Below are 13,610 nucleotides of genomic sequence, written 5' to 3'. Positions count from 1 at the left end.
GTGGCCAGCATGACTAAACCACTTCTGGCACAATGGAACACCGTGATGGAAACCAGAGCACACGAAAACACCATTTACCTTCCTGCTGCAGCAATGCCTATTTATCGTGCTTTTGAACTGCTAGGTTGGCAGGAGCTGGGACAGAGCAACAGGAGCTCACTCCATCACAGGAATTCAAGCCACTGACCATCCGATCGGCAAGCCCAAGAGGCTCAGTGGTTTAGACCACAGCACCACCTGCGTCCCAAGTATGCTTGGGTGGTTATATGAGGTTACAGGTGCAACTCACCCAGTGGGGCAGAGCTGCAACAAGAGCATCCTGGCGCAGAATTGCTATTACTTACTGGGAGGGTCAATGTGGGGGTTGTGGGGCTGCGCCAGTAGAGCCAATCTACCCTGTCCCAGTAAATAATAGCAATGCCACTGCCAGGATGCTTTCGTTGCAGCTGTGTCCCACTGAGTGAGCATCTCCTGTGATAATCCTCATGCTATTTCTTTAAAAGGATGCTAGCCATTTTAATATACTAGAGACACGAAAACATTCTTTGACTTGCCGTAAGTAAAATATTCTATGTTTGGTGGAAGTGTGACTTCAGAGAGGTCAGGCTCTTGAATGAAGTTGTCCACATACTGCTGTGCTTTTGTAGCCTGTAGAAAGGCCAGTAGCCTTGCTGTGAAAGCGGCAATGAAAATAGACAACATCCCAAAATCCAGAACGTTCCACAGCTGCAAAATATATTCCCGGGGTCCTTCTGTCCAAAGCTCCTTGCACTCGGACCACATCATACCTAAAAACCAGAAAAGCAATAAAAACATAGTGAAGACTGCTACACACTGACTTGGGAGCAAGCCGCTGCTCTGCGAGACTGACTTCTGAACAGACATACATAGAATTGTACAAGTGAAAATGGATTAGGTCTTCCTTAGCTGCTTTACACAAGGCATGCCATACTTGAAAGACACTTCCATGCAGAAAACTGCAAGGATCTCACCTGTCACACTAGATTTCTGTACAGGGTCATAGGCCCATTCTGCAATATTACTGGTGTAACAGACCTCGTAAAATGTTAGCACAAAGTGGAATACAAGCAAGACATATAAATCTGCATATCTAACCCAAACTCACACTCAGATTATCTGAGCTTTTATCTTGATTACCAGACTTAGGTTAGTCCTGCAGGAAAGTGAGGTAGGTAATCTTCAGCAGCTGCTTGGCGGAAGTATTCTAGCCTCCCTCCTGAGCACTACCTGTAAAAGTAACACTTCCCTATTCTCACCTGCAGAAGAGAAACTGCTGCTCAGCATTGATGGATTTATTCCATTCAGTCATCTAGCCTGGGAGCAGCTGGGTCACCTTAAGGTGACAGGAAGAAAAGGAAAGAGAAAGTATATGTGGGGTGTTGTGTGTATGCACACTCATATGTCTAATGGAAGATTCAGGTGCTCTGAAATTTTCTGGCATTCTATTGTGCTAAGGGAACAGACCTCCACAATTTTAGAGAGGATGTTCATTTTATATGAACTTGAAGAGGATGTTAATGAAGTTGAAAAGGCATACAGGTACAGGGTAATATTCGAATAGGACATATGCATAATAAGACTACTGGAGCAACATACAACAGACTCGTTGAAATCAACAGATTTGTCTAACACTGGTTTATTTTAACGGCTGTACTCTGAATTTGACTTGGTTACAGCCCACAACTTTTAAATTATTTTTAGTCCTTTACAATAAGGTCTCTGAGAGAGCAAAATAAAAATGCCAGAGTTATTTTAAGGCTCTAGGGATCAGTGATCAAGGCTATTGACACTCCCAGGCTATGGGGAAATGATGTGCAATCTCCAGAGTTTATTTAACTAAACTCTTGAGATTTTCAGTTCAGTCTAAATTAAGAAACACAGCCATTATAGATTTGGCTAGCTGATCTATCTGCCTATCATGTTGCTTCTCTTATCTCTTTAAGTTGTAGTGAGATTTATTTATTTACTGGAGCGAGAAAGACTTCTTCCCAGATCCCTTGGGTATTCAACACATATGCTGTAATTTGCATTGAACATCTAAGGTCACTGGGAAGAAGTCTGATGCGATTTTTGCGACAAAACCTTACACCAGCTCTTTGTTTCAAAAAATATACGTTTTACAAGTAGCACTCTCTAAACCAGAGCTTTCCAAACTGCGTGTCACGACAACACGTTAGTGTGTCGGCTGCAGTGTGTAGGTGTGTCGTGTGAATGCTCCCCGTGCTCCTCCCAGGGTTACAAAGGGGTTTGTTTAACCTCCAGTTTGCTAGTAAAACTGAATTACTGTGTCACGAAATGCTGCATGTCTAAAAGTGTGTCACCACCATGAAAAGTCTGGAAAGCCCTACTCTAAACCATTAATGATGCTTAGTTTTAATTACCATATTTTTTTGCTCTATAAGATGCACCAGACCATAAGACGCACCTAGTTTTTGGAGAAGGAAAACAAGAAAAAAAATATTCTGAATCTCAGAAGCCAGAACACCAAGCGGGATCGCTGCGCAGCGATCCCTCTTACTGTTCTGGCTTCTGGGATAGCTGTGCAGCCTGCATTCGCTCCATAAGACGCACACACATTCCCACTTACTTTTTAGGAGGGAAAAAGTGAGTCTTACAGAGCAAAAAATACGGTATTTCTGTTTGTGAGATCTCTGCCTAGAAATCTACTACAATAGACCCTCGGGTTACTCTCTAGTAATGTAAACTTTGGGTTCCAAAAGTGGCAAACCCAGAAGTATTTTTCCGGGTTTTGCTGCTCACGCATGCGCATAAGTGCTCTGTGCCCCTGGATACAGATTTTTCAGGGTGCGCATGGACCCCGAAATGAATTAACAAATTAAATCAACTGTACAGGAGCAGCATACAATAGCTATGACAGAAAGCAGTTCTATCGAAGAATGCCACAGAAACTAATCAGGTTGACACTGAGATAGAGAGGCTATATACATACCAAGCACCCATACCATGATCAGCATCTCTGTCCAGCTGAACTGAGTGGTCTTAACCCTAAAAATCTGTTTAGGGTAATCAGTAACTGTCACGTTGGGTAATACTGTGACCCCTTCAAATCTGTCTGAAGCGTTGAACACCAGCAGACCCAAGAAAATAATGAAGGAGGCTGCATGTGCCACAAACTTCATAAATGGACTTCTGAGAACTTTTCCAAGCTGAGAAAACAAAGGAGAATATATTTGTTTTTAATCAATGTATGCTTTCACTTTCAACAGACATGGCATGTGCCAAAAATGCATATTTAATGCTAAATTTCAATTTAGGGATACTTCTTTGCATGCAATTTAACTATTGTAAAGCCATACTTAAGAATTCTTCGCCTAAATGACTGTTGTATATTTTTATGCTTTTGTAAACCATTTCGGAATCACATTTTGATGAAAAGTAGCACCAAATTGTTGGCAATCCTGTGCAAAAGTTGAAAAGGTTTTGATTGATACATTTTAATTGGTCTAACGCAACCCCACACACGGCTGCAATCTCTGAGGGGCTTCTAGGGGTTCCCTCACTGTGAGGGAAGTGAGGTTACAGGGAACCAGGCAGAGGGCCTTCTTGGTAGTGGCGCCTGCCCTGTGGAACACCCTCCCATCAGATGTCAAGGAAATAAACAAGTATCTGACTTTTAGACATCTGAAGGCAGCCCTGTTTAGGGAAGTTTTTAATGTCTGATGTTTTGTTGTGTTTTTAATATTCTGTTGGGAGCCGCCCAGAGTGGCTGGGGAAACCTAGCCAGATGGCTGGGGTATAAATAATAAATTATTATTATTATCTCAAGTAAGCAGCATTAACAGGAGGCTTATGAGGCCACCAGTATGTTGGGTAACACATACTGATCCTGATAGTGTGTGTGTGTTTTTCTTTTCATAAACTTATATCCAACATTTCTTCCACCATTGAGCCTGAGGGGGTATTCATGCAGTTCTCAGGTTCTTGCGTTGACCAGACCTCATTAGCTTCAGCAAGATGATGGCCTCGTGTGCCTACAGATCATACTTGAGATAGCTTTTCTTCATAAGAGAGAAGAGAAGAAGATACAGGACCTCTTCCCTAGGTCATCCAAGCAGAGCAGCCACAACCTATTTTATTTAGTTTAGAAACCTGTTATAAATTACTAATCTTTAGCATTATTTTATTTGCATAGAGTGTTACTTCCTTTTAGTAACAAGGGTATTCATGCTCCAAATTCACTCGCCCAACAGAAGTACAGGATAAGAAACTGTAAAACATTCTGGTGTAATGGAAACGAATAATCACAATTACGTTAACAATAGCAATCATTTGGTTTCAGCAAGGTATCAAGAGAACAGGAATACGGCCTCCAGCACACGACTGGGTCTCTCACTTCAACAGAGGGCTTTCTGAAATGAAATTCATTTACACACCAAAAAAGCCAAAAACAAAACCTTGTACCCTGCTACATGGTGCAATCCAGTACCCAACGGCAAGAAATGGGAGGCCCAGTGCTACCACCAGCACAACTAGACACTTGATCGCTATGGCCTGTTCCCGTAGTCCTGAGAGGTTTTCATACCAGATGGTCAACAACTGTTGCTGACAGTTTGGATGGGCCACAAACTGTGGGGAAAACAGAAGAAAAACAAGTTACACAGATACTGAAGCACATGTAATTAATGCACTGCAGGGTTGGGTAACCTGTGCCCCTCTCCCCAATATAAGTCGTTGGACTCCAACTCCCATCAGCCCCAAGCAGCATGGCAAATTGGATTGATGGAGCAGAATGTGGAGGAACAAAGAGTCTATTGCATCTATTGCAACAGCTCACATTTTCCATTTCCTAAGAATACAGATAGGGCAAACATTAACATGTTAATAGAAGAGATATTTCAGTTGAGAGAACCTTTCAGTTTCCGTCAAATCTTTATATAATGATGAATAATTTTGTGTCACACAACTATTGGGACACTGGATCATGTTACAAGCATATTCCTACTTAGACACAGGAGCCGCATGCTAGAAATCATGTTTCTCCCTCTCATTACTATACTTGGGATAAAGCCTTTATTCTTTTTAGTGTGAATTCACAATCCTCTCCTGTGTACCGTTTCCATGCATAAATGCTCTTAAAAAAAACTAAACAAAACAGGCCACTTTAAAATGGAATAAAAGGAACAATGTGAAAGAGGTTATAATAATTTGCCTCCCCATTAGGGACAAAATTTTCACATGGCGTGAGATTCTTTTGAACAAGCGATCGCCCATTTATGGTCATCCAATACAAAAACTTCATGTTTGAAAAGGAATTATACCCCAATATAGCCACTGTAGAGGTGTTAGGGAACAGGGAACAGAATAATAGGTAAAGTAAAAAGGTAACGGACCCCTGGATGGTTAAGTCCAGTCAAAGGCGATATTGGGGTTGTGGTGCTCATCTCGCTTTCAGGCCGAGGGAGACGGTGTTTGTCCACAGACAGCTTCTGGGTCATGTAGCCAGCATGAGTAAACCCCTTCTGGCACAACAGAACACTGTGACAGAAGCCAGAGTGCATAGAAATGCCATTTACCTTCCCGCCACAGTGGTACCTATTTATTTACTTGCACTGGTGTGCTTTCAAACTGCTAGGTTAGCAGGAGCTGGGACACAGCAATAGGAGCTCACCCTGTTGCGGGGATTTGAACCGCCAACCTTCTGACCGGCAAGCCCTAGGCTCTGTGGTTTAGACCACAACGCCACCCACATCCCCTTGAACAGAATAATACAGTGAGTAGAAATGGCTCTTCGGATTGAGTGGTAGTTGGTGAGATGTGTTACTAGGTCAAATCACCAGTGACCACAACGTGGTGACAGGGATTTTAGACACATTCCTGTCCTTGCTTTTCAGCGATTGAAACTGGCTATGGATGTGGCAGGTGCCACAACTAGCACTTCGCAACTGCATAGTGGCTGAGTGGGTGGTTACCACAACATGAGCACCACCTACTGAGATCATCAAGTTAACCATGCTTCCCAGAAGGTGCCTCATTGCCACTTAATGGGAGGAGAGGGAACGGCAATGCAGCAGGGAGGTCAGGCAGTGTGGGCGCAATGGCAGGTGCCCTGTGAGCCAACCTCCCCGCCACTCATTCCTTCTCCTCCTGGCAAGTGGGAGCAACACAGCTGCCGGGAAGCCAGCATTGCAGTTCGGCCCAGCCGGGTGAACGACTTCTGTCATGCGCTTACATAGTACTATCTCTACTATGTACCGCCTCCACTATTAACTCATGTCAAATGTGTATGTGGGGAATTTACTCTCCCCCTTATAGCAACCACCGTTGGATCCAAACCACAGGGTTAGATTCAAGGAACACTGGCAGAAGGAAAATGGCCAATACTGCTATTCTGCAAATATTAGGCATGGGTTGATCCATTAGAGAGATTCAGTATGTCATGGTTACAGTGGTGATGATAAATTAACAGCAGTAATTAGAGACTGCTTATTATGCAGTGCGTGTGTGTGTGTGTGTGTGTGTGTGTGTGTGTGTGAAAACATGGTGTTCTCTCTTCAGGATGAACAGCATTTTGTTTTAGCTACGTACAAACTGCTGTCATAGCCACCTATGGAATTGGCACAGTGCCATAATATACAACAGAAATTCTCATGCTTCTGCTTTAGACACTGGCCTGTTGCATAAGGGAACGTAATCTTTGGGTTTACCTCCACTTTTCTCAAACAAAGCTCTAGTGATGGATATAGAACAGCTCTTCTGTGAGTGGAAGAGCAGCTTTGAAAGACCATTGTGCAGTGCTAGGACACGTGTTTACACACAGAAAGCCCCAGATTCAGTCCATGGAATCTCCAGGTATGGCTGAGAAACACCCTGGCTGAAACCCCAGAGAGCCTGTTGCTAGTTGGTGTAGCTCAGAGGAGGGAACTTTCTCCCTCCCTGCCCAAGAATCACATTCCTCTGGGGTAATCTGTTGGGGCCACATGCCAGCAGCAGGCAGAGTTAAAGCCAGTACAATAGCGAGGCCAGAGGCCACTCGTCTCTCACCATTTCTGTCACTCCTGCTCACTCTCCCAGCAGCTTCTCTCTCTCTCTCTCTCTCTCTCTCTCTCTCTCCACCAAGAGGGCTGCTTAGTGATGGACAGTCTGCTCTCATCAAGAGGGTTCCCCCACACTTCTGCTCCTCCATCCATTTTGGCTTCGCCATCTGTTATGTACTGAGCTGAATCCTAGAACAATAGGATCCAGAATGCAGCAGTCTGATTGGTCCGCAGGAGCCACCCAATCCAGCTCCAGGTGGAAGTGAATCAGCAACCTGTTGGCCTGCAGGAGCAGCCAATCAGGCTCCTGGATAAAGTGAATCCGCAACCTGATTGGCCTACAGGAGCAGCCCAGAATTAGCCAATGGTGCAGGGCCCATTGTGTAAATAATGTATATATAGCTAGACATTTTGGGGAAAGTTTCATTCATTGCTACTACGAGCTGAATAAAGAGCATGAAATTCACACTCGACTCCAAGTATATTTCACCATCCCTCCTGGCAAGTCCCCTTCTTCCAGCCTCCCACCACTGATGTGACTTTAGATCAAAAGCTGCATGCTAAATGGTGCAAGGCAGCTTTCTCTGTTCCTATGAATCCAACCCAATTTATATGACAAGAAACAAGCAGCTACAACCCCACACAGGAAACTTAGGTTTATCGATTCTACTGAAATCAATAGGCTTAAGCATGCCTTACTTTGTGCTTCATTTCCCAGTGGTACTTGGCTAGGCTGTGTGATAGCCAAAACAACTATAGACTCTGATGGCACCTTAAAGACCAAGAAATGCTAGTTGTTTGTGAACTAGAACATTAACAGATTCATTATCAATTTTTGATCATGGTCAATGTATCAAAGCAAAGTCCACCTGAAGCAATACTACCCACCAATACAATGAGGGCAAGCAAGGCAGATAGTAACGTACTATTCCCAGTTTTGATTTTCCTGATAAATTACTTGTGAACTGAAGGAATCTATTTATTATGAAAATTAGAAAGACTTCAGGCTCTCCGTATGTATCAAGCACCTGTATATACACTAAATCACATGGGAATTCTCACCGGCAAATATTTTTGATTGCAAAAAAGACGCCTTCTGATTATGATGTTGCCAATATAACTCCATTAATAGTTTTTTTAAGCTTCAATATCAGCTACTAAAATTATAATAGCAACCTATTCACATGTTGCCACTGCGCTTGAATCTGAGGCATATTTCTTAAAAATAATATTAAATTACAAGCTTCCTTGAATGAACTATTTCAGGCTTTATAAAGAAATGCTCCTGAATGTACAGATAGTTATCACCATACAATTTTATGTTATTATTAGGTTTGTTTATTTGGCATGTTGCAGAGTTGCTAACATCACAGTAACACCTCCACAGGCTCAAATGAGATTGGAAACATGTTTTTTTTTTTCAGAAACTAAAAATATTAACAGTTGTTCTTTCTTGGTGCAAGTGGGAATTTCATTTTAAATGTCCCTCATATACGTGATTAATATTTTTCTGCTTAAAATGCAGTAGTTGTACATAAAGGCACAGAACAAAACGGGCAGCCCTTTGTACAATAAAGGCAGGAGGCCAATAGTTTCCTGATATGTGGGCCTGCAACAAAATGTTGTTCTTTGAATTGCTCCTATTCAGAATGCCAACCAGCTAGCCATGTTCTCTTCCAGGATATTCCATTCCACCCAGTCCCCAATTGCCAGTCAGCATTCCACAGCCACTGAGTATAATCATGGGTAACACTTTTAAGCAATATGGTAAGCTAGGAAAACATTGTGGGGGTTTTTTGCATGCAAATAAGCAATAAGTGCCCAGAATTCTGAATATGAAAATGCCAGCAAAAATAGCTTTAAAGGGTTGTTTTTTTTAACTTACGTTCAGCATAGGTGAAGCTATTATTAGCCATTTACACAATATAACAAATCTTCAAGACATTTGGAAGGCATAAAGATTAGTTTTAAACTTGCTTTGATTAAGGGCTCATCCACACTTATCTGCACTTTAAAGCTCTGAGTGCCACCCCCCTTTTTCTTTGATCAGGAGCTTTGCCCATGAAAATCCACTCTTTAAAGCTGATTCGTAGCAAACAGCATTTCGGGTTTTCCACAGATTGCCATTTGCTCTGATCCAGCTTTAAAGAGCAGGTTTTCATGGGGAACCTACAGGAGCAAAAAAAAGGGGGGGTGCTCAGCCATTGTGTTTTAAAGTGCAGAGCATGCCTGTGAGAAGTGAGAAGGAGAGGCAAGCATGGACAAGCCTTAAAGTAGCCTTCAGGAGCAAGCTAACTTGCATTCTGCTATATATACTGCTGAATTAGCTAGCATTGGCAGTTAAATTAGTAAGCATTCACAAAGTAATTAAAGAGCACCTGCACCAAAGAGAAGAAAATTATGTTAAAACTCTGAAATTACTAAATGTGCATGTTTTGTTATATAAAGCCAAAATCAGAGATGTGGCTGAGTTACACACTTGAGCACATGCATCAATCTTTTGGGAAAATCTTTCAGCATGCGTAAATTCTTCAGCAACTCTAAAATAACTTTAGATATCAGTTTTAGAGTTTTAAACTATCTATTCTTTGCAGCTGTGATGGTGTCAGGGTAGACATCACTGGGTACCTGCCAAGATACACACCTTAGCATTCCCCATTTCCACTCCTTAGAGTCCCCTGACCCCTTTCTTACTGTGACACAGCACATAATTAAACTGTGGGATTTTCTCCCTCTAAATATAGCGATAGCCACCAACCTGAATGACTTTGAAAGAAGGATTAGGGTCTACCTGGTCTAGTATCCTTTTTCAAATACTGCCAGCCACATACATGTTGGGATGCTCTGCCAGAGACACTCTTCTTCTAATTGTGAAGGTTATGGGACAACCCAGCGAGATGGGTGGGATATAAATTACTACTACTACTACTATTTGCTATTTAACCTCCATTAATTTGTCTAAGAGCAACATGTTCATATCTAGATGTTTATATTTTAGCTTAATACGCCAAGATATAAACGAGCCACTCATGGCCACTTCACTCCATCCTTTGCTAACAGACCAAGATGTTTTCCAGTTAGCTGTACTTTCCCATTTCATGAACCATGCCATGAAACTGTGGTTAACTACTTTGGAACATGCAAGGAGACAAAGCCATGGTTTGAAAATGGCTTCATATTCTTGCTTATTCTGAAGCCATTATTTGGTTCTATTGAAGCAAGAAACTATACCTAACTTGAATGTTTCCTGGTTGGTTGGTTGGTTGGTTGGTTGGTTTGCTGGCTTGCCTGAATGCAAGGTCAAGGTAGCTGCATGTGAGGGCACAAGGCTCAAGGTACATTCCTATCTCAGCTTATTAAACGAATATATGATCATCTGAATGCAGCTATTAATTCTAATTTTAACACAGCATCTCTTAGGAGAGTGCAGAGCAATTCAGAATACTTGCTTCACAAATATGAAGAAAAATACTGGCAACATGTTTCCAGTCATCCATATATTTCCCCCCCAGCTGGGCATTTGTACAAAAATAATAAATAAATAAATAAATAAATAAATAAATAAATAAATTCAGACAAGGGAACTCAGTGGAAGGTTTTAGCAAAGAAGACAAGAGACATTTGTCAATGGATATTTCTCCTTGAAGCACATTAGAGCTGATTCTAACCATTTTCCTTTCACTTCCTTATACCCCAAATCAGTACTTTTAAAATTATACTATCTCTAAAGTAGCACCATTTGCATCAATTGCTGCACTGTTGTTTTCTTCCTGACTTCTTCTCCCTAAACTTTTCAAGAGACTATGAACTAATAGTCTTCCTGTCACTACTTATTCTAATACTTACTGTAACATCTTCGGAATTACTGTTGCATTGCCTCTCACAAAAGATGCTCTCAACTAGAATATTCCTTATCAATCTCTATGCTAAGCTTAGCACTATTCTTAAACCAGCTTCAATTTAATTCAGCATATGAACAAGGAGCAGATCCATTGAATAAGAACAAACTGGGTTTTACATAGCCACTTCCACAACACAAGAGATTTCCAACATTTTACAACCTGATAACAACCAGCTGAATTCCCCATCCAATGAACTCATTTTTCCTTTAGTCCCGTAACCCGAAGACTTGAGTAAAACCGCGTTTCCATTTTATTTTCCTTTATGGCTAAATCCTGTGAAAACCTAACAGGAACTGTCCCAGCAGGCTGCATTAATATTTTGAGAAGAATATAAGGATAATACCTGAGCATTAGCTGTATTTTCTATTTAAAACTTACAAAGAAATCAAGTGCAGAAGTCCTTATCCTTGCAAACCTGAGTTCTCCAAGTAAAAATCACTAGAAAGGCAGCTCGTTTAGCAAGTTTCTGTAAATCCTTTGCAACTGCAAAGCGAAGCTTGAGGTACATACATACAACAGCAATTCTGAGCAACGGTTTCTAGAACTTTCTTCCAGACTTCCAATGTACATAAAATATATAAAGCATATGTAAAATACTAAATTGTTAAGCCTAATCAAAGAAAACTAGAAAATGCAGAAAGTAGGCTGGATCAACATGATAAATAGGTGATGTCAAATTACATCACAAGATTGACATGCAGATGGAGTTTATTAGGAATGGCTAATGGGTCATTTGGAGGAGCCTGGAGGACTGAATTAGGTCCACAGCCTGGAGGTTCTCCAACCTTGTCCTAAGTTTATAAAATCAGCAGATCCTTAAAGATCCAATGTTTTTAAAAGCCCAAAAGAACCTAATCAGTTGATTTGTGTTCAAAGGGCACATGCCTAGGAAAAAGAGAAATATTTGTTTTGTTGTGGTGCAGAATAAAAAGCACACTTGTGGCTTTCCAAGTTAACCAGGGAAGTTCTGCACATCAGTTCCAGGTTATGAACAATCTGCAGAGCTACCTCTCATGCTTTCAGTTTGGCCGCCTACTGCAAAATCAGAATCACAATGACAAGACTCTACAGAAGGCAGAAGCCTTGTCTCCGAAGAAATGCCACAGAAGCATTCAGAAGCCAGCCGTGCACTCTACAAAGCCTGCACTGGTCCCATAAATTAATGGCCCCCACTGGCACTGTGAACAGGTAAAGCATGAGCTCAAGATGAAGCTTCTGTGGAGTGAGGGAATCACAGCCATCGCAACAACACACCTGGTCTCAAAATAGAAAGCTCTTGTAACACAGAGATTTACTATATAAGAACTGGATAGTGTCAGTTTTTTTAAACCCATTGCTAATTAATAAATCCTCGATTATTTTTAAAGTTTGTTGTCAGGGAACTGCCATCGGAGCCAGAGGCGGAGGCAAGGCTCCCAAGCGATGCTGGAGAAGGGCCCAGCAGGGAGAGAGGGAGCTCATCGGCTGGGGAAGGAAATCAGCGTAACACCAGGGATAAAGGGGGGCAGATGTGGGAATCGGCGAGGGGGCTCCAGGACTCCTCGCCGGAGACCAGCGGGGAGAGCACGGGTCCTCCGCTACCCACACCCACCCTGCCCAGAAGACTTCCGCACAGGGAAAGTAGGCGTAGACTTGGCGTCAAAGAACTTCTTTGCTGGAAGAAGTTCAAGAAATGCCCACTGACGGATTCTGCTAGCGACTGAAACAGCCACGAAGTGAAGGGCTGTCCAGCCAGAAAAAGGTTTAACCAGGCAACCTAGCCAGGAGTGGCAGCAACTTACGCACAAGCAACCCCATATAACCATTACATTTGTGCTCTATATAACTGAAAATATTCAAGTATCTATTAATCAGGGATGAGTTTAAAGAAACTAACATTATCCAATTTATGCACCGCAGTCTTATTTAGTAGGTTGGCTTTAACAGGTGGCTCACTATAACACAATGTGATTTATAACAGAAGCTGTGAAAAAGCTTGCTGTTACTGGCAGCATGGCCGCCAAGGCACACCTATTCAGATGTAAATATATGTAGGTGTCACTTCCTTTCTGTAGTCCTCTAGCATTTGTGTTTTATTACTTCTCAGAGGTGGTGACCCAAGGTGATTGACCGTAAACATTAACACCCAGAAAGCACCGGCCTGGATGTTTTATAATGGCTGTTTTCTATATAAATAAACTGCCCTTGGAACAGAGTTTGCTTCTGTGGATATTTTAAAGACTTTTGTCAGCGGAACCCCCTAGAATATCCTGTACATCTATCATATCTCAAGTCATAGCAGATTCCTATGTAGAGAGACTCTAGCCAAACATTATCATTCCAAGCTTAAAATATGCTTCTCAGAGGCGGAGCTAGCTGCTGTTTCCGTGGGGGCGGGGCTAGCATCCCGGGGGGGTGCGGTGGCGGTGAGCGTCCCCAGGGGGACGCCGCCCGTAGCGATGTCACCCCCCCCAGGGATGACACCCGGGGCGGGGCGCACCCCCCTTTCTCTGCCAGTGATGCTTCTAAAAGGAACCAACAAGGCCTGTTTCTGTGCGCATGTGATACATCACTTCCAATCTGGAAGCCACTGCCTGTTGCGCCTATTAGTTGTAAGAGCAGTAACAGCTTTCAAAAGGTGAGTGCCATTTTTAATGTACTCTGGTGCATCTACCTCCCATTACACTGACACTACACACAATCCAGACAAAGT

At 42.4% G+C, this 13,610-nt stretch overlaps 1 protein-coding gene across 1 annotated transcript in view; it reads right to left on the bottom strand.

Moving 5' to 3' along the window:
* Positions 1-13,610, bottom strand: part of TRPC3 (transient receptor potential cation channel subfamily C member 3) — a 55,530-nt gene that overhangs the window by 15,035 nt on the left and 26,885 nt on the right. Inside the window, exons 4-6 of the mRNA XM_053403492.1 lie at positions 4,444-4,608; positions 2,972-3,188; positions 555-788 (exon numbers count right to left, since the gene is read on the bottom strand). Of these exons, the coding sequence (XP_053259467.1) occupies positions 555-788; positions 2,972-3,188; positions 4,444-4,608 (616 nt within the window). The remainder of the gene's footprint in view (positions 1-554; positions 789-2,971; positions 3,189-4,443; positions 4,609-13,610) is intronic.

The sequence above is a fragment of the Podarcis raffonei genome, chromosome 9 (genome assembly GCF_027172205.1).
Source record: "Podarcis raffonei isolate rPodRaf1 chromosome 9, rPodRaf1.pri, whole genome shotgun sequence".
In the NCBI taxonomy this organism is placed as follows: Eukaryota; Metazoa; Chordata; class Lepidosauria; order Squamata; family Lacertidae; genus Podarcis; species Podarcis raffonei.
Note: the sequence above shows the minus strand (reverse complement) of the source record. Positions and strands in the feature narration are given on the sequence as shown.